Here is a 25,393-nt window from a genome sequence, read left to right as displayed (position 1 = left end):
AAATCCCCCACCAGAATAGATAAACACAACAAGAAAGAAAGCACATTAGACTGGATTCTGTTAAACAACCATCCCCAGTTATATGAATCTAGAACCCTTCCTGATGACATAAGTGACCATTCATTTACCTACATCATCAGGCATAAAACCTATACTCCCATTCCCACCACAATCAGGAATATTAGATCCAAAAAGAAGTTCAACCCAGATCTCTTCCAAAACGAACTCAGAACATGCAACTGGTCTCCCCTAAAATACCTCCCTCTGGAAGAAGCTGTTCAATACTTTAATTCTAGCTTCCTAGCCATCCTTGATCATCATGCACCAACCCGTACTATTAGAATTAAGACCAAGTCAGCCCCATGGCTTTCTGAAGACACCAAACATAAAATTCACCTCAGGAATAAATACTGGGCAAAATGGAAAATGACCAAAAGTCCTGCAGCCCAACAAAATTTCAAACAACTGAGAAATAACACTAAGAAAGCTATACTATCTGATAAAAGAAAATACTACCTTCAATTTCAAAAGGCAAACCATAATAACCCACAAAAATTCTGGGCATGCATCAACCAATTACTACAACCAGGCCAATCCAGTACACCAAGCCCACTAACCACTGACCTTCAAAATCCCATGCAGACTGCCAATGCCTTCAATACCTTTTTCACCAATGCAATCCAAACACTAGCCAGCCAACAATCACCTAATACTTTTACTTTACCTACCTATAACAAATACCAGCAAAAATATTTCATTTGGTTTGTACATATTCCAATTTGCCAGATTAGGAACTTAGGTCCTTTGCATTTTCAGTTCCTGTTTTTGGTTCTCTTTGTTGATTGGTCTACCTATAACAAAGCCACACCCCCTCCTTTCATCTTTCAACCAGTCCCAACAACCCACATTCTTGCCCTAATCCAAAACCTGAAACAGGCTCTCCTTCAGCAGACCAACTACCTGCTGAATATCTACAGAAATCTGCCAAATCAATTGCTTACCCCATCTCCATTCTGATCAATAGAAGTATTAGCGAAGGTCACATCCCTAACATCTGGAAAGTCTCCCACATTATTCCCCTTCACAAAGGTGGAACCTCCACCGATTTCTCCAACTGCTGTCCCATAGCCCTTCTTTCTCCATTGGACAAGATATTGGAAAAATGCATCCATAGGCAATTGCTAGTCCACTTAATCCATAATAACTTGCTCTCTAACTGTCAACATGGTTTCAGACCCTCCCATAGCACTACCACTGCCCTCCTTTCCTTTACAGATTGTATTAACAAAAAACGTAACTGTAATATGCTTTCCTCAGCACTATTTATTAATCTGTCAAAAGCTTTTGACATGGTCAATCATCAAATTCTCACAGATGTCCTCAAATCCCTGGCCTTAGATGCACTCTCTATCAAATGGTTCCAATCCTACTTAGATCAAAGACAACAAGCTGTACTCTGGCAAAACACTATCTAACCACCTACCAGTTAACCTCGGTGTACCTCAGGGATCCATATTAGGACCTCTTCTTTTCTCTATATTCATCAATGACCTTAATCTAGCAATTCCCTATGCTACTTGCATTCAATATGCAGATGACTCCACACTTGTATGTTCAGCCACAACCTCCTCTGAACTTTACTCCCATACCCAAAATGTATTTAACACTGTTGAACAATGGTTCACTCACTGTTGTCTTCTATTAAACCTCCCAAAAACTAAACTCCTCCTTTTCAATCCTAATCATAAGTCCTCTCCCATAGATTTTGCTGTTACAGCCACTAATGGTACCATTATATCACCTGACCTAACTACCAAGCTACTTGGTATTACCATTGACAACAACTTTACCTTTGACATACATATCAATAACACTATTAAATCTGTCAACAAAAAACTTGGCTCTCTCTACAGAATTAAACCCTTCCTGTCACCTACAGCTAGGACTACTATTGCACACACTCATCTAATCTCTAGACTCCTCTATGCCTCAAATATTTTCACTAATCTATCTAAGAATAACCTCAATAAACTGGAAATCTCATACAATAACATAGCCAGATTTGTTACTGGTAACCCATTCAGAACACACCATTGCCTTAATTTAAAGGAACTTCAGTGGTTGGAACTACAGAATCTACTCAAATACCACCAACTAATCACTGCCCACAAGACTCTTTACCAACCTTCCAATACTCCTACTCTATCCACCATCATCACCCCCTATCACAATCTGAAGTCCTTGCGTTCATCTCAGAAACTTATAATTAACATATCTAAATCTAACAACAGGGCTGGGGATTCTCTCTTCTCTAATACTGTGGGAAAAGTATGGAATCTCCTACCCAGCGAACTTTCCTCAGTTTCCTCTACATCACTCTTCAAAAACAGACTGAAACTTTTCCTCAAAATACACTGGTTATGCCCCTGTACTAAACCTGACTAATTCTCCACTTGAGCCTTATACTATCAGCATATTCTATACCTTCCCTCTTCCCTTTCTCACTCTGTATTTCATTATTTCCATCCTTCTGAATACTCACCTGTAAGAGAGGAAAAAAAAAAAATGCCTTTTTTTACTACACATTTTTTTTTTCAATCTGACTTTTATTGTACTGTACTTGTATATGGAATTAAATTGTATAACTCCCCTTTTTCTATATTAAGTAATGTACTTACTTGCTATTTTGAATTATACACTGTATTGAATGCATTTCGTATGGTATTAACTTATGTCCTCTCTATTATTTCTGTATTATCCAATCTTTGTACTTGTACACATATCTGAAGTCATTTTATATTGTCCTGCAACTTTATCATGTGTGTCATGGAGCTTTTCTCCCCAGGCCTCTACTGAAAATGGACATATATCCAGTTAGATTAGCCCGGTCAACAAATGTAAAATAAAAATAAAATAAGTTCTGGTTTTGTTGTCATGTAACAAATTAGTATTTTCTTATGTATACTAGATTTTGTTTACTTTATACTTTATTGATTATTGTAATTACTGCATTAAAATTTACTGTTACTCATGGAGCTTTTCTCCTCGAGCCTCTGCTGAAAAAGGACCTGTGTCCAGTCGGACTTTCCCGATAAACAAACATTAAATAAATAAATAAATAAGGATCATTTCTAAATGAGACAAAGAAAGGTTTCAACATAAATTATATAATCTAACCTCTTTTAGTACTGTCTGTGAAAATATTTAACTAGTTTTGTGTGAATAAAGGTATTTTTCCTACAAACTGTTTTGAAACTTTTTACTTGAGGACAGAATTCTATAAAGAAGGAAATAAAGTCTACATCTCCAGATGTGAATGAAGAGAAAGGAAAAGTAAATTGGTCACCATCTGCTTTTAGCAAAGTGGGAAAAATCAAAAGGATTACTTATTGTTGAGGTTAGCCCTCAAACCACAGATGACATGTGCTCTCCCCTAAAGGACCTTAATCTATACAATTAACTTTTAAAACACTGCTACTGTAAAATAGGTCTTGTGAAAAGGAAGTATTTTGATCTGAGCAGCTGCATCAAAATGAATAGCATGAGAAAAGCTATCAAAGACTATTTACATGTCTGAGCATTGCTTGAAAAGTTAATAAGACACTACTAAAAAGCATGGTTGCAGAAAAAGGAGTAGACTTTATTGTATTCAAAACACTGTCAGGATACAGTTGCCCCTTTAACCAGCTTTGTCTTTTACTAATGAGTGCAGGGTGTTGTTGATGAAAAACAGGTGTAAGCAATGTCAGAGGCATATGTTAGTATATGACAAAAAATCGTACAATGTATGAGCAAAAGATTCAAAGTTTTGTGCATTTTCTTCAGAGGTCACACTTCGTCGATAATTATTTGGGGTTGCTTAAGGATGAAATTCTCATATTTAACCACCTGAACTATGTAAATAAGAGCTCCAACAAGATAGTTTGAGGCAGTCATTTTTAAAACACTTCCTGGTACAGTTCAACACTATCACAACCAGTTTCTTACCAGACTTTGCACAGGTCATAACCACCTGATAAAAATCTGCTAAAAGTGAACCATCAATCGGTATATGATGCAGACGTCACAAAGCCTGTCTATACTCTTAAAAGCTGAAACAGTAAATCTGGAATCTAAAAAGTCATGCTTCTTAAGGTCCTGAAATAATTACAAATATACGAGCTATGATATAATTTAGAGCAGCATTGATAAACTTAGAGTAAGGCTGCCTCTTTTAGAAATTATTCATTAAAGGTACTCAAAAATAAATGCCTTCTGGTGAATAATCCTTATTAATTTCTTTGCATTCAGAACTATCTGCTTCATCAGCAGTACCTAAAGTTCAGTGGAAAATCCTGTGCAGCAGAAAATATTGTTCTCCCCCTTTAACATTCAAAACTAGCTCCATCGTGAGACTGAGTAAAAAAAAAATTGCTTTAAAAGTCACTTAAATGATCAAATTTAAAATCAAAACAACCAAGCACCAAACTGACTACTTTGATTTATTAAAAATTTCCTAAGGAAAATTAACTTTTAAGACCGTGCAATGTTGGGTAAATCAGTCATTTCTGTCATTCAAAATGTGGTTCAGCAACTAATTGGCATAAACCAGAATAAAACAAATGAAAAGAGTTTTTCTCTTCAGCTCTCTTCTTTTCAAACATACCTTAAGCATAATAAAAAAAATAGTAGTACATTGCAGAACTGTTTCTTGACTAAATTACAATGGAAACAAAATGTCAGGAAAGATAATTTTAAACCCAGAAAAAAGCATTGATAGACTATATTGTACTTATCATGTTTAAAGCAACATAAATTAGTCTAATAAGAATGAAGCATAACACTTAGCCACAAGACAAATAAGGTAAACAAGTGCTTCAGAATAAGAATATATTTAAAACTGCAGCAAAGTAAAGATCTTACAGTCAATGCAAGTAAAATTTGAATGAAAAAAGTAAAAGTACTCTTTACTTCCAAAAGTCTGAGAGTACTGGTCTTCTGAAACAAACAAAAAAAAAAAAACAGAAAAGAAACTCTGTATTTCAGTACTGAACTACAGGTAAGACCAAGCAAGGAATTCTTCACTGCTAGGGATAGCTAGAGCCCAAGGCTCTTAGCTGAATTCAATGAACTTTAGTAAAACTTCTTAGGTTTGAAAGCTCTGTATTAGCACTTATCTAGTGACTAATAAAAATTTTTGTAGAAAATAGCCACTGTTTACACTTTTCTCTTCAGAAGAGGATTCACTACTAAGAAATAATGAAGGTTCATTAAAATAAGAGTCTCTGCCTATCCCTTTAGGACATTTTCAGTTAATCCTAAACCATCACTGGTTTGGGCAAGATAGACATTCAGGCAAAATTGTGCGTTCAAGACTTTGCTATTAAAAGCTTAGAAAATTTCAGTTAAAAGAACAGCTGGCAATACAGGAAGGTTATGAATATGATCAGGAAAAGGATAAGTATAATCGAGATGTATTACAAAAATGGTAGAAGTCTTTCATTTAGGTAAGGATATACAATGAAATATATAAAAATACTCACTATTATCACTCTCATTTTTGAAACATTTTTTACAACATATTAATGTATTTTGTATCACTAGCTGTGCATATTGTTCATAAATTTGGAAATGCACAGTTAAAAGGCTGATGTTTCTGCTACCTTTCAAATACTTTCATTCATATACTACTGAATAAAAATGATGTGATTTACCTTAAATACACAGTATTGTTGCATTCTGTAGAAAGACCAATAACTGGCAAATAGAAATAATTCATTAGAAGGGCCCAGATATTCTGCGTCTCGCATGGGGTTGCATACTGCTGAGCTATTATATAATTTCAAAAATGCAGCATGATACAATAATACAGAAAGCGGGTATCACACAAGTCTTTGGTATGAGAGACCAATGCTGAATCACAGTTCATATAAATTTAAAGTTAGGACAATCTATAAAAATAGAAAACTGAGTTTTCCATAAACTATTAAGAAAAGTCAGATGTTAACAGTTTAATAAATATAGAATCAAAACCTCGTAGCAGACTCACACTATGAACATCTCACACTTCACTTCTAGGTAACTGTCATCAACAAGGAAACTGTGTGGTCATATAAGGAAAATGTGCTTCTTCATGCAAGAAAAACTAAACTTAAAAGTGAATTGTTTTGATGAAAATTAAACAATAATTAGCATAATTGCAGCTAAACTAATGTTATGATGCATTTTGATACTATACTGCCATTTTTAGCATACTTTTCACAAAATGTTGCATAATCCACTGATAAATGAGCATTCACAGTATCAAATGATCTTTGAGATAGATTCTGTACAGTGGGTAACAGCTAAGAACTCCTCCATTAGGTGGCTCTCTTTGGCACAGTGTTTACACCTTGTAGCTTCCATTCTTGGGGATGTGTGGATGTCTCCCAAAACTAAACTCTGTGGTGTCATGCTGGGTCTAAGAAAGCATATCTGTAAGCTTTTAAACACAGATATAAAATGATAGACATCATACTTAAAGGACTAACTGTCAAACTAACGTGGCTGAGAGGGGTCCAAACTTGGAGGGAGTGGGGTGGGAGGATACAAGGCACCCACCGCAGAGGCTCAAAGATCAAACAGAATCACAAATGATCACTTATTTGATATCTCTTAGTTTAAGGGTTCCTCTAGAGTACGAGTGAACAGAACTGGGATAAAACAATGCCCCCCTTTGTGGTGAAAAGATCAATCATGGAGGTGCCCCCAATCCTAAAAAAGTTTGAAAAGGCAGGCCTCCTTTACAGTCAGTTCCAGGACAGTGTTCTCACTGCCCTGAGAAATCTTGCCAATATGTTCACTTCCCCGTAGGATGTGAACAGATGAAAACATCATGCTCTAGTTGCCAGGCCACTACCAAACTCTCACCAGCTCTCTACACATGCAACACGAGTACACTCTTGCTGCCTCTGTGTTTGCATAATATCTAGTCATATAAAATACTTCACCTGTGAAACAGAAGTTTGGAGACAGGAGGTTTATATGTAACCTTTTCCCCCAGGAGATCCAACTGATTAGGAAAGACCCATATGGATTTGTAATCGGTCAATGATGCACCTATCATCAGCATTTGTGACGACCTGGAGGTAAGAAGGGAAACACCAGATTGGTGAATTGTTTGTGTCTTTCGGCTTTTCCCGGTTAGGGGTCGCCACAGCGGAACTCCGGTCCGCTAATAATTGGCAGTTGATTTTTACGTACCGGCTTGCCAGGCCTGATGCACAACCTTCAACAAAGGTACGCCCATTCACGCATGTCTTCACGCAGAAGATGCTCTAGCTGAGAATCGAACCAGAGAGCGTCTTACTGTGAGGCGACAACGCTACCGCAGCACCACCACCGCGGGTACAAATACCAGATTGGTGAATACAGTTCACTAATCTACAAACCTATGGTAGAGGCCCAACACCAGGAGAAAGTCCATGACTGTGTATGACTAAGCAGCAACACACCTCACCATCATCCAATGAAGCACAGTCTAAAGTAAATGGGTCAAATGGACAATTAATTCTGTTGTCACCACAGACTCAAGACCAAAGAGGAACAGATGAGTCTTGACACCTCTGTTTCTTCACCTAGAACACCAGACCCATGTTTTTGTGCCAAAGCTAGGAATGACCAACTCTGATAAGTGTTCACTCCATTACTATGAAGAGAATTCATGGCAAAGGGACTAATGAGCATTTCATGGGTTATGGCAGTTTCCACAGTGAAGTCCAGTGAAGAGAAAGGGCTGGTGCCAGGGAGACCCTCCAAGGGGAAACCAAAAGCCAGTCATTCAAATATGGGAAGACTAGGAAACACTTTTCTTGCAAGGCCTCTGCTACCATGGTAGCAACCTTACTGAACACTCTAAAATCAGAAGTCAGGCTAAAAAGCAAAACACTTTGTACAAAAATTTATGCTGAGACTAAGAAGCTCAGAATCTCTGTGGAGTTCCCAGTGCAATCCAGTACACTACCATCATTTCAAATAGTGATACCAATATTATTTGCAACTGCACTGACAAGTGAACCCCTGAACAGATAATGTCTGGAAATCTGGAATACCTAATATGCTTGCTGAAATCACTGAGATCCAGTGTATGATGAAAAACATTCCAGAACAAGGAAGGGATGAGAATAAACCTCCTTTCCTCATCACAAAAGAAAAACATTTTGTATGACTCCTCTGAGAAGTTGCGGATATGACTAACCTATGAGCACCACTGAAGGAAGTTCTTGATAAGGAAAAATCTAAGAACTTTAAGATGTGGCTATTTAAGTGTGTCAAGAAAAGAAATATGCTTGATAATGATTATCCAAGCCAGGGCAAACAATAAAAGAAAGAAAAACAGCTTCCTATGCATATTCCAGTGAAAGTACCGTCAGAAATGCCTCTTTGCCCCTGTGAAAAGTCTATTTCTTGGGCAATCAGAAGGGAAGGCTGTTAGATGTTTGGTCACTTTTGTCTCTCCTGAAGGTCCTGTCTTAAACCTTATCCTCCTACTCTTTAGGTGCTGAGCTAGAAGCCTACAAGAAAAAGAAGGGGGTAGCCAGGAAGAACATCATATAGACATTCAATGATGGTCAAAGTCTATTTTCTCTTTGATAAACTTTGAGAAGCCTGCCCAAACTGGACTTTACTATGAAAAGTGCAATAAAAACAACAATCTCTGTTTTTCCTTAAAGAGGAGTACAGTTTGGGTAAACTAAAAGGAAATTTCATTTAACCACTAAAATGCTTAGCACTGTTCAGTTAAGAAATGCAATTAAGCATCGGTGTTGCTCTGGCATTAACACTGATCTGAAGAAATTTACAAGCTCTTTAAAACAGTTTGATAGGTGAAACTGCTTATCTTTCACTTTACTGACTAACTAAAGTCATCTTTTAGTTCACTATGTTTTTATTTATGTTTGTTCAGAGAGATAACCACCTGAATCTTATTGGCCAGTGTTAAGGGCTATCTGCCATTTCATGGTTGATCTTCCTTAAAGAAAGACATTCTGATTCATATCATCCAGTGCAATAACATCCCAGAAGCCACTGCCCTACCCACAACATTAGTCCAGTCAAAAATTACAGTGGACTACATGAAAGCACACTGAGGAAAGAGTTTCTTCCAGATATTCTTTGATCTTATGAGGGAGCTCTACCAGCTTTTCTACTCCCTGGTTAACAAGACAGGACTGGAATCAACAAAGATGGGGAAATAATTCAGGAATCTAAGGTCCAGAATAGCAGAGGGGAAACGCGTATTACTCACTCTAACCTTGGACTCTAATCAGTAACGGAGTACATAAGACATGGCCTCTGTACCTGTTCTATGCTAAAGAGATCACAAAGAAATCAATCCCAGGATGTTTGCAAAAGTGGACAGTCCAATGATCTGAGGATTTCTTAGGGTATCTGTCCTCTTAAGACTTGACACATTGAAATCTAGGTGCTTACAGCTCACAAGGATAGCAACCTTGGGGTCATGTTTTGTGGGAGCAACCCCATGGGTCCTTCTACTTTGGAAAGAAGAAAACAAACTCTAGGCCAGTCGGAAGGAATGGGATTACATTGAGGGTCTCTCCAAAGTAAGGGTCATTTAGAAGGAAGCTACAGAGACAGCATATATCACTACTTTTGACTAGTTGAAAGAGAAGGATCTCTGGCCCCCCTGATTCCTCTAGCTAAGAGGATTCTGACATGAAGGGATAAATCTTCTATGAATTAGTTCCAGTAGTCGGCAAACTATTTAACACTGGCACCATGAGTGTAAGACAAGGGACAGGTGCAGTCAGGAAACCAGATAACTGAGACTTTGCATAAAGAGAGGTTCATAACAAAAATGGTACCAGCAAGCCTTGCACCCACATCAGTGGACAATCTCTAGGGTAGTACACTCACCTACTCAGTCATATCCTACCATATGTCAAACAGTGCTATAGATGGCAGTGCAATGCCATGAGCATGACCATATGCTTATTGGTGAAGGGAGGGGTACGGGGAACCATCTGACTACTCTTATTAGCCAGGCAAAGTCCGGTGGAGAGAGAAAGGCAAAAAGAAAATGGACCTCAAGCACTTACCTGAGACTTAAGGACCCACTGCACTGTAAAGACCAACCAACCATGTACTGCAATGGGGGAGATGTGAAGTTCAAACACTGGAACACACTTCCTACAGTGACGCTTAGATGACAGCCTTTTATTTTCCTCTTTCTTATCAGAGGATGGAATAAAGGGGTTAGCCCCTCTCTACCTACAGGAAAGTCTGTAGATGAGGAAATAGTATGTGCTAGCAACATGGCAGACTCTCAACAATGAGGTTCTGGTTGATGCCTGACCTCTTAGCCCTTTGCCTTATACCCACCTCTTGCTTGAGAATGAGTGAGAGACCCAAGGCCAATCCCTTGTTCTGAATAACTTTAGTGCTGCCATCCTGCACATTTTAAAATGGGTTTGTTGCATCTCACACCTTAACCTGTTAGATGAGATTAATTTCTCTCAGCAATATACATTGCGTTTCTTCCCCTAGTCACACAAGTAATGGCACTTTGGGTCTGGGATTGTGATTTGGCAACAGCAGGGACACTGAGGATTTAGGTATCTTCAGTGACAAACTTTACAACTTTCCTATGGCATATACTAGGACCACCATCTAAACACTGTACAAGGCAACAAAAAAGTCAGAAATATTGAACCAGGTATACCCTTCTAGGGCTATTATTTCACAACATAGTCTCTGCAGGTGGGAAGTGTGTGCCCAGCATGGGAGAGTGACAGTGAAAGAAACATGCTGAACAGAGGGCCTTTAGTAGGAATTCTCAGCTGTTCCCCACTGCAGTGTGTCCCTCAAAGTAGGATTATTGTTCAGGCAAGGCAGGTAGAGTCAAATAAGGTTAAAAAATATCGACAACTTTTTAACACCCATATGCATACTTTGACAAAGTGTGAATTCTTACAATGAATTCTGATTTACAGCACTGGGATCAGTAAGGCCAGCTATGAAAAACGTTGAATATCTTTGTTACAGAAAATCACACACACTAAACATATGGTCAGTCAGAGACTGGGCCAGCTCCAGCTACTCGCCAGTTCTTTTTCACTTTAAAGAAAAGACGTTTCCTGAGAAAATTAAAACAACCTGGAATCTGCTTGTAGATCCCTTTAGCTGAAATTTGAGAAACTTTATCTGCTACCTGAAAGGAAAACAAACATGAGCTGATGTTAGTGGAACTGTTGTTTTGAAACAGAAATTAAAAGTAGCAAATGGACAGTTCTGTGAGAATAAATGCTAGTAAGAAAACCTTAAAGAGACGTTGCAAAATCAGAAAGAAAATACAGTTGTGTTAAGTAAACTTACCACAACAGTAGATGTTCAGATGATCACTGCTGTAGCAGCCTAAGCTATATGTGTTATTTCTACAAAGGATATAGCAGACATCCAGCGTTCAAAGCTTCAGGGCAGCTTCAACATGCCTAAACTGTTAATTAACTTGAGCTGAGCTGATTATAAAGTCAGGTTTAGACACCATGCCCTTTGAAGCACTCATGCCAACAGAAAGTGAGAGGCTAAAGCTCTGAGAGGACAATGCTAGGAAAAGAAGGATACATGTCCACACCTTGGCAAAAAATTATACACAAATAAGAGGGGTGGTTGGAACGAGTAGTTATTGTAGCAGTGGTCAATCAAACATCTACTGTCATGATAAGTTTACTTACACAACTGTACTATGTTCATCATTATGACCACTGCTGCAGTAGCCTAAGCTACATGAATAAAATTACCAAGGCTTAGAAGGACTTGGAGGAGAAAGGAAGAGAGGAGCTCCTGCAGAATGGTCCAGACAAAGCCTGTCCTAGACCTGAAGAAGGAACCCAGCTTACATTGCTTTGTAAAGGTATTCACACAGGACCAAACAGCCACTTCTAGAATATTTTTAGAATACAACCTTTTTAAAAAGCTACAGATGAAGCCAAGGCTGTGGAGCAATGAGCCTTGGCCCTGTCTGGGATAGATTTGTTGTGGTGGGATTAACAAGAGGTAATAGCTCAAGACAACTATTGGAAACAGTTTCAACATAGGTTGTACTTTTTCTTACCTTCACAAGAGATGAATAACTGATCAGAAGTTCATAAAGATTGTTTTCTGCCAAGATAATACCCGAGTTGTGGACATCTAAGGTATGAAGTATCCTTTTCTCCTTCATTCTTAGGTTCAGAGGAGAAGACAGGGACAGTTTGGCTTAAAGTAGACTTGGATACCACTTTAGGCATAAAAAGATGAATTCTCAACAGAAAGAAGGATAGTTTAGCTTATAGTAAACTCTGATACCACTTTAAGCATAAAAAGGAGGATTAGTTCTCAAAGAAACCCTATATTTGTGAAAAATGAAATAAGACTGACCCACCATAAGAGCTTGCAGCTCAGATACTCTTCCTGCAAGTCAGAGCAATGAGTAACACTGTTTTCCATGCTAAGAACCTTGAGTCAGCCTAATGAGCTGATTCAAATGGAGCAAGAGTTAGCTCTTCTAATATAAAATTAAGATTCAAAGGAGGAGACACTGTTTTTTTTAGGAGGCTTGTTATGCAGACCCCCTTTCCAAAACATTTTCACATGAGATTGTATTGAAAGACGGGGCTCTATTGGCAGACATGTTGAAATGGCCAACAACTGAACCTCGATTGAGGAGTAAGAAAGGCCATAGGATAGTAAAGTACAAAAATACAATAAAACCAGAGAAACACTGGCCATGAATGGGTGATGGTTTGTTTGCTGGCATCAACTAGAAAAACTTTTGCATTTGCTAATATACGATTTTCTATTAGCATGCTTTCTTACCTCCATTAATGCCAACTGCAAGTCCTCATAAAAAAAAGATGGCTAAAATGTTTTAAAATCCTATCATCTAGGAAATCAACTGCAGTCATTTGGGTTTGGGATATATTAAACACCCCGATCTTTGTGATTAAATCTGGTCTCCAAGGAAGTTTGTAGTAAGCAACACTAATCACTGGCAAAAAAAAGGGAAAAAAACACAGTTTCCTGGGCCAGAAGGGTGTCACCACAATGAACTTTGTGGAGTCATTCTGAATCCTCAGAAATACCCTAGATATCAATGGAAAGGGTGGAAAAGCAGAGAGAAACAATGTTAGAAAAGCATACTGGAACATTCCAGTGCAAGGAAAAGAAAAGACATCTTTCTTCCAGACCCTCTTGCATGGGGTTTTGGAACAGAATTTTGCCAGTTGACTGTTTAGGGAGCCAGAGGTCAAAAATGAGAAGTTATGTACTTACCATAACGTTCCATGTTAGTTGTCTTCTTCTCACCTTCTTTCTTGCTGGATGGGTTCGGAGCCGAACCTCGGCTCCGACTCGGCCTATTACTAAAGCTCGAGAGCTATTTTTACCGGCTCGAGGCTATCCTATGTCCCATAATGCTAGGCGTGATATACCCAGATCTCATCTGATAGCTAACACTATGGACATACATGTCCCCACCATGACAGAGAATATATATATATATATATATATATATATATATATATATATATATATATATATATAAAACTCTTATAAGAGTTGCCAAGAAGGAGAAGACAGGTAGCTAAGGAGATAACTCTCATGATGACACATCTCCGAAGATACTCTCGGTCTTGCCAGGCTAGGGGGATGGAGGGTGGGACGCAAGAAAGAAGGCGAGAAGAAGACAACTAACATGGAACGTTATGGTAAGTACATAACTTCTCAATGTTAAGTTGTCAATCTCACCTTCATTCTTGCTGGATGGGACAGCGTCCCTAGCACCTTAGTCCTGGGTGGCTCAATGGAACAAACTCTTGAGTACAGTGGAACCAAAATCAGCCCGACTTCTAGAGGTCATGTCCAGCTTGTAATGAGAAATGAAGGTATGAGGAGAGGCCCATGTGGCCGCTGAACAAATGGAATCCATTGGCAATCTTGCCTGAAAGGCTACTGAAGAAGCTAATGCTCTGGTTGAATGAGCTCTGGGCTTAATAGGAAGCTAAAACGTAATTCAACAAGCAGAACCAAGTAAAAAGACGTATCCAAGCAGCCAAGCAGAAGCAACCTGCTAAGAGAAAGTTGATGAAATCTTCTTTATTCCACACAAAACAGACCACAACGTAGAGCACAAGCACTTTCGCTCGGACTCTTCCGAGCTTTTTCAAGTGAAACAGTCAAGTGCTTGTGATAAGTGCTTAAATACACTTGTAGAGTAATTGATTAATCAATTAGGCTTTATCCACATTTTAAAAAAGGCAATGCCTTACATAAAAAAAAAAAAAAAAAACATCATGAATTTAATTCTAAATAGATTAATATAATTCTAAATAGATTAATATAAATATCCTTGTAAAATTTAAATTACTAATTTTCATAATGTGTTCTACGTTTCTAAAATTAGGAACTATTTTTCATTACTTTCCTAACTTCATATATACAACATGTTTGAGATGTTAAAATCTGATGTCAACATTGTAAACATTCTTGCAAAAAACGATAATACAATAATAAACATTTAAAAAAGTTCAGAACATTAAAAGGATGAACCAAAAATGTGTCATACTAAAAGTGGGAAGATATTGAAAAGTGTCCTAACTATAATTAAGGTCCACGAACAAATTTAACAGAATAAGGGACCCTAGCTAGCCTATAAGGCTGGTAAAATCTCAAACTGACTAGAATCAAAGTCTAGCCCTTCTTAATCTTAAAACAGAGCTAATGCTTAGAGTGTCAAGAATGTTTACAATGTTGACATCAGATTTTAACATCTCAAACATGTTGTATATATGAAGTTAGGAAAGTAATGAAAAATAGTTCCTAATTTTAGAAACGTAGAATGCATTATGAAAATTAGTAATTTAAATTTTACAAGGATATTTATATTATATTAATCTATTTAGAATTAAATTCATGAAGTTTTTTTTTTTTTTTTTTTTTTTTATGTAAGGCATTGCCTTTTTTAAAATGTGGATAAAGCCTAATTGATTAATCAATTACTCTACAAGTGTATTTAAGCACTTATCACAAGCACCTGACTGTTTCACTTGAAAAAGCTCAGAAGAGTCCGAGCGAAAGCGCTTGTGCTCTACGTTGTGGTCTGTTTTGTGTGGAATAAAGAAGATTTCATCAACTTTCTCTTAGCGGGTTGCTTCTGCTTGGCTGCTTGGATACATCTTTTTACTTAATAGGAAGCTCTTTATGCCTCAATTGGTAAATCAAAATGATAACAGAGGTCAACCACCTGGACAAGGTTACTTTAGAAACTGGCACGCCTTGCTTCCCTTCCGCGTAAGACAGGAAGAGCTGTTCTGATTTCCTCGTCTGCTTGGTTCTATCCAGGTAGAAGCGTAATTGACGGTGAACGTCCAGACAGTGTAACTTCCGTTCAGACCTATTGGTATAAAGTGGGAAGAAGACAAAGATCGATGGTCTGATTCAGATTTTTTTTCAGAGAGTACTTTGGGTAAAAAGGACGGATTAGTCCTAAGTGACACTCTATCTTTGTGAAAAACAAGGTAAGGAGGGAAAAACATAAAGGGCTTGAAGTTCCGATACCCTTCTCGCTGGAGTGATGGCTACTAAGAACAGAGATTTCCAAGATAGCAACTTTAAGGAACAGGAAGCCGCAGGCTCAAAGGGAGGGAGATTTAAAGACGACAGCACTAAATTTAGGTCCAATGGCGGGGGAGGATCTTTTACCCGGGGCCTGAGTAAGAGGGTTCCCTTTTAGAAAGGCTTTACAAAGTTTGTGTGACATAATGCTGGTCTCTGACAATCCAACATGAAAATTCGCAATAGCAGCCAGCTGAACTCTGATGGTGGCTGAAGAAGAACCCATTTGAAAAAGTTCTCCCAAAAACTCTAAAACTGTATGGGCAGGAGCTGTAAAAGGGTCAATTGTTTCTCCCCTGTCCAAACAGAGAAACGCTTCCATTTGCTAGCATAAGTCTTTCTGGTAGTAGACTTGTGCAAAGCGAGGATGATGTCACGAACTGAATGAGAGATTGAGGGAAGCCTGGCTAGGGTTGGAAGTGGAGCAACCAAGCTGCGAGGTTGAGAGATTGGAGAGATTGATGCAGTCCGCCCGACTGATGTGTCAGAAGATCTGGCGCTGGGTCCAGATGCCAGGGCTGATCTAGTAGATGACGTTGCAGGAACGGAAACCAAATTTGTCGAGGCCAGTAAGGGGCAACGAGGATCACTCTGGATCTCAAAACAGTTGCTTTCTGGATTAACTGAGTAATTAAGGGAAAGGGGGGAAAGGCATACAGAAGACCCCGGGGCCAATCGTGGAAAAGAGCATCTCTGGGGGAAGACCTGGGAGAGGGAAGTGGGTGAAGAAGTCTTGGCACTTGCTGTTTTGAGGGGTTGCAAAAGATCGCAGCAAGGCTGACCCAACCTTCTGAAATTTTTTTTCGCTACTAGCTGGTTGAGAGACCACTCGTGGGGCATGAGAATGGCTCTGCTTAGCCTGTCCGCTATGACATTGGACTTCCCGGGGATATGCGTTGCTACCAGAAACCGTTGAGAAGAGATTGCCCACTGCCAAAGTCTGAGTGCTTCTCGACATAGGACCTGGTTCCTCCCTGCTTGTTGATGTACCACACTACAGACATATTGTCTGTCTGAATTGCAATAGTCCCGGTGGGTAGAGAGTCTTGAAGGGCCTGCAACACTAAAAGTACCGCTTTCATTTCCAGCACATTTATGTGCAGGTGGCCTTCGAAAGGTTGCCATGTGCCCTGGACTGTCCTGCCCTGAAAATGCCCCCCCCCCCAACCGATCAGGGAGGCATCCATTGTCACAGTAGCCACAGGAGGAGAAGGAGAAAAGGTCTGCCCTGAAGAACCTGAGGGGAGACCATCCACCACAAAATGTGCCTTTTGCATGACTGAGTGATTAGAATGCTGTGTGACATTGGAAGCTGTTGAAAGGACCACTGGGAAAACAGTATCCATTGCAGAATCCGCATGTGAAAGCGAGCTAGAGGGAGTAATGTGATGGCTGCTGCCATGAGACCTAGGGTTTTTAGTACGAATCTGGCCTGGACTCTGCTCTCTTGTAGTAGGATTTGAACATGATCGTGAATGTCTGAAATCCTTTGTACAGGCAGTTTTGCTGACAGTTCCACAGTGTTTAAAACGGCGCTTATGAAAGTAATAGATTGAAAAGGCGACAAGGCAGACTTTTTGGAGTTTATAGATATACCTAGCTCGTTGCAAATTTGGAGGGTATAATCTCTGGAATGGAGTAGCTGACGCTTGGTGGTGGCATTAAGGAGCCAGTAGTCTAAGTATGGAAACACCTGGAATCCTTGCCGTCTCAGGTGAGCCGCAACCACTGCCATGCATTTGGCAAACACCCTGGGGGCTGTGGTGAGGCCAAAGGGCAGGGCTCTGAACTGGAAGTGACTGGCTCCCAGCCGGAAAGGGAGAAACCTCCTGGAGCGCCTGTTCATTTGGATATGATAGTACGCATCCTGAAGGTCTATAGAGCACATCCAATTGTCCTGACCCAGAAAGCGTAGAATGGACTGAAGCGTGACCATCCGGAATTTCGTTCTTTGAACAGACTTGTTCAGCCTGCTGAGATCCAAAATAAGTCTCCAGTCCCCTCTCTTTTTTGGTACCAAAAAGAACTTGGAGTAGACTCCGGATCCTTGCTGGTCTGCTGGGACTGGCTGAATGGCTTTTTTTTCTAGCAGCTTTAAAATTTCTAGTGCTGCTTGATCCCTCAGACTGGGTGGAACGTCTGGAAGGGGCCCTTTTGGCTGTTGTGGGGTATGAATAAAGGGAATTTTGTAACCCTCGGATATGATCGACCATTCCCATTTGTCTTGCGTGAGGGAATGCCAGGCTTCTGGGTACAGTGATAGTCTTCCACCGACTGCCTCCGAAGGTGGATAGTCGGGCAGCTCCTCAGGGGTGCTGGAAGGGTTTGTCAGAGAAGGATTCTCTGCTACCCTGATTCTGCCGACCCCCCCTGCCCCTCGGGTGGTGTCTATTATTGTTCCCTCCTCTGCCTCTGGAGGGAAGCTCACCACGTGCGTCAGGCAGTACTCCCTGAGGTTTGCGGAACCACATTTTCCCACTCTTCTGACCCTTAGGGTATGGTCTAGAAGGGGTAAAAAACAGACTCCTACGGCAGAGAGATTCTTGCCTTCCTGCTCGCACCTGGTCAATGTATCCTTCACTTGAGGTCCAAACAAGGCAGAACCATCAAAGGGGGTGTTAGTGAAAGACGCCTTGAAGGGGTCAGCAAAATTGCAAAACCGCATCCAGGCATGTCTCCTTAGAGCAACGCCCGTGCCTGCAACCCTACTCGCTCCATCGGCTGCATAGGAAATGAGCTGCATGGAGGAGTTGACAATAGAGTTCAGGGTCCCCAGCTGGGAGTTGATCTTTTCCTGAGACCTCACAGCTGATGGGTCCTGTAAGGTATCATCCAGTTCTTTAAGAAGGTCTCTCTGGAAATGGGTGAAATGGCACAAATAATTCAGCGACCGCATAGCAAAGGTCGCTGAAGAAAACATCCGCTTGCCATACCTGTCCATAGTCCTAGATTCCTTATTAGGAGGATGGACAGGTACTGAAGGGTCAGCCAACTCCTTTTTAGTGGACGCCGCCACCACCATGGCATCAGCAGCGACACCCTTAGTTAGAAACTGCTTGTCAGAAGGGGCTGTAATAAATTTTGTAGGCCTCCGGGGAGTTGGTTCCATAGTATCCGGAGTCGTCCACACCTTTCGAGCCACCACATCCATGAGTGGGTCAAAAGGCGGAGACACCCAGGAGGTGGAAGGGTGAGAACCAAATGCATCCAGGTACACCGACTCGTCCTCGGAAGGGTTAAGGGCAGACCAGTTTCCCCTCTGCTTAAGAATCTCCAGGATGTCAGAAAATGAGACATCCTCAGACGGGGACCTTGGGGACCCTTCTGACTCATCTAAGTCGGTGTCCGACATGACTGACTCAGGGGAGTCTACATGCTTCCTCTTGCATTTTCTCTTCCGAGGGGGCTCCTCTGAAGGATCAGGGGAGGCCTCGGAAGAAGAGGATACACCCAATGGGGCTACCTGTAGCATCGGTTCTCTACGCTTGGGATCGGAAGGGTGGATAGAGACTGAAGCAGGCACCATAGAGGGAGGAGCCAAAGGAGCCGACAGTGGAGCAGGCACAGGGGCCAGCACACTCCTCATGACCTCAAAGGCACCCCTATCAGGCAGGGAAGGGGGTCCCTGCTCCGAAGAGACAAGGACTCCTCTCGGCACCGAGAGGGATGGCTCCAAGGCCGATGTCGGGGTCGAACTCACCTGCGCCGTGGCTCCGAGAGGGAGAACGGGGTTGGACAAGGGTCCAATGCCACTCGCCCCCTTGGAACAGACGAGGGAGTCCCGGATCCCTCCAAAGATGGAACCAAGGAAGAGATCGGAGCCGACGAGGGAGCCGAAAGGAGTGGTATCAGCTCAGACGTACCGACGGTCCCGACCCCTAGGATCTCCGGCTCCGAACTCAAAGGAAGAGTCGGAGGAGGAATCAAAGAGGGAGTAGTGATAGCTACTGTCTGATGAGGAGGGCTATGCAACATTTGGGCCAGTGCCTGTGACTTAAGTAGTCTGCTAACCACCCTCTCGAGGTCATGGTCCGACAGCCTGGAAGACCAAGAGGAATGTGACCTGTGACTCCGCTCCGATAACAAGGGAGACTTCAGAGCCGAATGGACAGATTCCAGGGAAGGAGACCTGGAACACTTTCTGCTCGAAGACGGCTCCGACAGCAGAGTCGAAGCCGACTGAGGCCTCGAATCATCGGTTCGGGCCGGAACTGATGCAGTGGTAGTAGTAGTAGCGCTGCTCGGCAACTGCCCCAAACATGGAGCCGACGGTTTGGCGGGCTTGGAAGGTTTACCCGACAAAGACTTAGCCGGGGAACCTTCAGGCTTCAACAAGCCTCTCAAAATAAGTTTATTTCTGCATTCCTGCAGGACTCTTGGACTGAACGCATGGCAGACAGAACAAGAGTCCTGCAGGTGCAGAGGGCCCATCTGTCAGAGACATCTTCTGACATCCTGAAACAAGGATGACAGGCAGAAAAAGACCACTCTAAGTGGTCTAGTCACAATCAGCCAACACACACACACACACACACACACACACACACACACACACACACACACAAAGAGCTTGTAACAGACCCAGAAAAAACAAAGAACCCAACACTTTTAACACAATCTAACTGTAGGCACACTACAACAAAAAAAATTAACAGAAAAAATCCAAAAGGATTTACTACTACAGAACTAGTTTAGCCAAAGGCCTAACTATTAGTGAGGGGAAAAACTGAAGAAAAAACTACCTAAGAGGGGATTCTAAACAGGGATCTATAGGGTAGTAACTAGTAATAACTATCACTAAGGTTAGAAACCAAAAAACTGACTAAATAGAAGAAAAAGATCAATACAACCTGGAGCCGGCAAAAAGATGCAACCTCGTAGCTGAAGCGGCAAACGAGATCTGGGTATATCACGCCTAGCATTATGGGACATAGGATGGCCTTGAGCCGGTAAAAATAGCTCTCGAGCTTTAGTAATAGGCCGAGTCGGAGCCGAGGTTCGACTCCGAACCCATCCAGCAAGAATGAAGGCGAGATTGACAACTTAACATTATCTACTTGAGGTGTTCCCCATAAATGGATCAAATCTTGGAAGACCCCTTGATTCAGTTTCCATTTGTGAGGGTCTCTCCCCATCATGCTCAGCTAGTCTGCCATACAGTTTTGCTCTGATGGGATGTAAAATACTCACAGTGTGTGATTGTGCTGTAAAGCTACATCCTATGCTAACACTGCTAGTCTGCACAAGGGGGGTAAAGATCTGGTCTACCCCTTGTTTATGTACCACATTACCGTGGTTTTGTTTGTAAATACATGAAGAGATCCTGGGGCCACAGATGATTCAGAGAGTTCAGAGCATTTAAAAGAGCTTACATCTGTTTTATGTTGATGTGTTTTGGTCCATCTTTTCTTTTCAAAAGAGCCTGCACTTTTTTGCCCACTGATACTACTTTCCAAGCAAAGTCTGAGGCACTGGTTGTGACGGACTATACTGGAGCAGGAGAAGAGAATGTAAGACCTGGATTCTGCAGAAACAGTGTGGTAGGGACACCAAATTTCTCTTTTGCAAATCCTAAAACTAGAATTTGAAAAGTCTGTGGGTGTTGATGCAGGGACCACAGAGAGTAAAGACATCATTTTATCTTTCTCATGAGGAGTCGTGCAAGAGGTATCATGAGAACCAAAAACCACAGAAACTCCCTTCCTGAGATGGAGTGCAAAACCCCAAAATAGTCCTAAATATCCTGTGAAATAAAATCTCTTTGTACTGAGGTGTCCAGCAGGCACCCCAGAAAAACAATCCTGTGAGGAGTCAGAAAAGACTTCTGAATGTTCTCAGGGAATCCCAGCATATGCATGAAATCCCTTACCTAAGAGAGAGATTTCTGATACTCTGAAAAACAGTCTGCAAGGATAAGCATGTTGGCTAAATAAGGAAAAAATTGGATACGCTGCAGTCTACAGTGGGCTATCAGAGAAGCTAGACACTTTATAAATAGGCTTAGAGCACTGAATAGCCCAAAATGTAAGGCAGTCAATTGATAGTATGAGCCAGGCTAATAAAACCTTAAACCCGAAATCTGGATGAATGGGATTGTGCTCAATTGAATCTTTTAAATCAAGAATCACTAACAGAAAGAAGGGGTAATAAGTTGTGAAGTAACAGCATATTGAACTTGGGCAGTATCACAAACTGGTTCAAGAAAGGAAAGTCCAGAACTAGTCTCCAAGAATTGTTGTTCTTTGGCAAAGAAACATATATGAATAAAATCCTTCTCCTAATAGAGGAGAAACAGTTTCTATTACACCCTGAGACAGCATAAGAGAAGAGAAGAGTTTGGTCTACTGGGTAAGAAGGAATCCCCTGGAAAGGAGGTACATCCTCCTACTGCCATCTGTAGCCTTGATGGATCACATTTATAACCCATCTGTATGAAACAATCTGTTTCCAAAGAGACTAAAGGAGGTTCAGACCCTCTGGGAGGATTAAGGGACTGCCACTGTGGGAGGGGTGTCAGCCTCCTTCATGTAGTCATAGCCATTTTGACTTACTGGACTATCCTTTGCTCTGAATAGTTATGTTTTTGCCCCCTCCCTGATGCTGCTTTTTTAAATGTTTGCTTATCAGCATTTGGCTGGGACTATTTATTTTGGTTTTTGCTGAAGTTAGATGAGGAAGCAAGATACCCTTGGAAAATTAAGAGGAGGAGGCTTTCCTCTCTCGTTACACTTCTTGATGACCTCTGCAGTAGAAGGTCCAAACACTGCGCTGAGCCCAGCATTAGTAGTAGCCATTCATGCAACTCCCCTCTTTTTATCATTCTTGACAAGCTAATCCTGTATTTTCAGTAAGTACTGCTTGATTTCTCCCTTACTTTAGAATATCGGCCTCAATACTTCATCTTTAAATTTCCAGGGTCTACGTATTAGTTTCCCCTCAAGTGTTTGGCAGTGCTCTGTACAGACTCAGACACTTTAAGTGACATTTTTCCTGTAAAAGGCTTCAGTACTTAATATATTGAGCTCATATCCAGGCATGTCTAAAGGTCAGTTCCCTGTGCTTTCACCTGTCAACCTGGTGAATTTGGGCATCCTGAGGCAATGTAGCAACTGCCACATGTACACAGACAACCCTTTCCTCTTACCTCCCAACATTATGACTTGTGAGAGATGCATATATATAGCCAAACTGGAAGCCAAGCACTCTCCAGCCAAGACTGGATTAGCCAGTCAAGAGGAGAAGGTTAACACTTGCACCACACCACATTCAACACATAGCCCTCCAGAACATACACCGCCACAACCCTCACATAGTAACACAAAACACACACCTACATTTATGGAGGCTGTCAATAAAAATCTGCCCAAACAACAAAGACCTCCAAGGCAGAAATGCAAACCACCACCACATACAAACCATGAGACACATAGCTCATACAAACCATGTGCCACTCAACCAAAGCGCATAAGGCAAAACACCTTACCCAATACACTAGTCATAGCTGACTCAATAGTATGGCACACTGATATCCCACTCACAAGGCTGAATAAGGAGAAAGTTAGGGTGCCAGGATCCGCCACATAACGCATGCACTTAGGTCACTCCACAACAGGTACAAATATGACTCTGGCATTGTCCATGTTGGTGTGAATGACCTGAGATGTACCTCCCTGGACTACATGAAAAGAGACAGAGGAGCTCTCGGATCTTGTAACCCAGACAGGTATGACCCTAGCTCTGAGCAGCATCCTTCCGTCACCCAGAATGATACCACAGTACAAGCAGAAAATGATTACTTCAACAATTGGCTAAGTTTCTGGTGTCATTCTAAGGGGATCCAGTATTTGTCTGCCTGGGATGATACTACTAACAGACCTCAATGCTTCACCAGAGATGGCCTGCACCTGTCACCCCAGGGATTCCGGATACTGGCCAAGGCTCTTTCCACCCCTATAGTGCCTTTTTTAAGCAATGTCCTGAAGACAAAATTACCACCATAACAGCTACAAGTAAACAAAATTTGAGGGTAATGCTACTCAATGCTAGAAGTCTAAATCTCAAAATGCACTTGCTCGAAGCACTCCTTAAAATGGAGAACATCGACATCTGTGCAGTTACAGAGACCTGGCTCAAGGCTTCAGAGAGCACCCCAGCACTACCAGGCTATAATTCATACCACACCTTTCAGCCCATAAACCTGGACCACAGCACTAAAGGCGGTGGTGTCTCCATATTCATAAAGGATATGCACACCTCCAGCCCAACATAACACATCAGACATACTTCAGGTACAACTAACACTGGGTAAAACTGCAATCCGGGTTGTAGCCTGCTATAGATCCCCCACTATGTCCCAAGACTCCCACTCCACATTCCTAAACATACTGGAAAATATTAGGATACAACCCAATACCCTTATACTGGGAGGCTAACTATCCCTCCATTAACTGGGAAAATTACTAATGTAACAACACACTTGCTCAACGTTTTCTGGAATTCATTAATTCCAATGCCCTGGACCAACTCATTCTTACCCCCACCAAGGGTAGAAACATCCTTGACCTGGTCACTACTAACATGGGCGACCATTGCTCTATACCAGTAATCAACTCCTCCCTGGTCACATCTGACCACAAGTTAATCAAAATGGAGATCCATATCCCACTCTCACCCCCCAAAGGAAACCACTGTAAAAAAAAGTCTCCAAAGCCAATTTTGGACTTCTAAAAACAGAGGTGGCTAACTTCACGACACCCATGAAAATGGAAAATAGGTGCATGACTGAATCATACACCAATGGACTGTATGAACACATACACAAGTGCATGGAACAGGCCATACCAAACAGAACCAAGACACTCTCCTCCAAAAAAAGGAAGCCAATCTGGTGGTCCCCCACCATAAACAAACTCTACAACAGAGGGAAAAAACTGTTGCAGAAAAGGGTGAAGTCCCAAGACTGGAAAAACTCCTTTGTCAGCCTCAGCAAAAAACTGAGATACATCATCAAATCCTCTAAAGGAAGCTACGAAAACAAAATTGCTGCAGATTCTAAAGACAGCTACAAGGCATTCTATAGTTATGTCAAGAATCTACATGGCAATACTCAGATCTGCTCTGAGTTACTGCACAATGGCAATACATATACAGAACCAACTGATATTGCCAACATATTGACTGACAGGTTCAGTGCGAACTTTACCCCCCTTTCACCCCCTAGAGGGCCTATAACAATACCCGAGGAATGCCAAGTCCCTATTATCATGGCTACGCAGGTAAAAAACGCACTGTCCAAAGCCAAGAATATAGCTTCCATGGGACCTGATAATATCCCTGGCTGTGTTCTACATGAATTACAAAGTTAACTGGCACCACACCTGAGTATCCTGTTCAATCACAGCCTCATTTCAGGCTTTGTTCCTACCGAATGGCACACTGCTATGGTCATCCCACTTCACAAAGGGGGAGCGCCAACAAACCCTGGGAACTACCGCCCCATTAGCCTGATGAGTCTGATATGCAAGGCTATGGAGTGCATCATCATGGACCTTGTAAATAAGGAGAGAAGGAATCTCCAAACTCTGGACTCCACACCGTTTGGGTTTGTGAAAGGTAGATCATGCCTGTTCAACCTGATTGACTTCTTCGAGTCTGTCACCATAGCTGTGGATGAGGGAAAGGTAGTTCACACAGCCTACCTAGATATTGCCAAAGCCGTCGACACCATCCTTCACTCAGGAATCAAAGATAGACTCACTAAACT

The 25,393-nt window shown here is 41.4% G+C and overlaps 1 protein-coding gene across 1 annotated transcript in view; it reads right to left on the bottom strand.

The window, feature by feature from the left end:
• Positions 1 to 7,293: 7,293 nt before the first annotated feature.
• CASP9 (caspase 9) overlaps positions 7,294 to 25,393 on the bottom strand; it is a 785,542-nt gene continuing 767,442 nt past the window's right edge. The window contains exon 11 of the mRNA XM_044060440.1: positions 7,294 to 11,188. Coding sequence (XP_043916375.1) covers positions 11,048 to 11,188 — 141 coding nt within the window. The 3' untranslated portion in view covers positions 7,294 to 11,047. The remainder of the gene's footprint in view (positions 11,189 to 25,393) is intronic.

This window comes from Protopterus annectens, chromosome 2.part0 (genome assembly GCF_019279795.1).
Source record: "Protopterus annectens isolate FY-2018-M chromosome 2.part0, PAN1.0, whole genome shotgun sequence".
Taxonomy (NCBI): domain Eukaryota; kingdom Metazoa; phylum Chordata; order Ceratodontiformes; family Protopteridae; genus Protopterus; species Protopterus annectens.
Note: the sequence above shows the minus strand (reverse complement) of the source record. Positions and strands in the feature narration are given on the sequence as shown.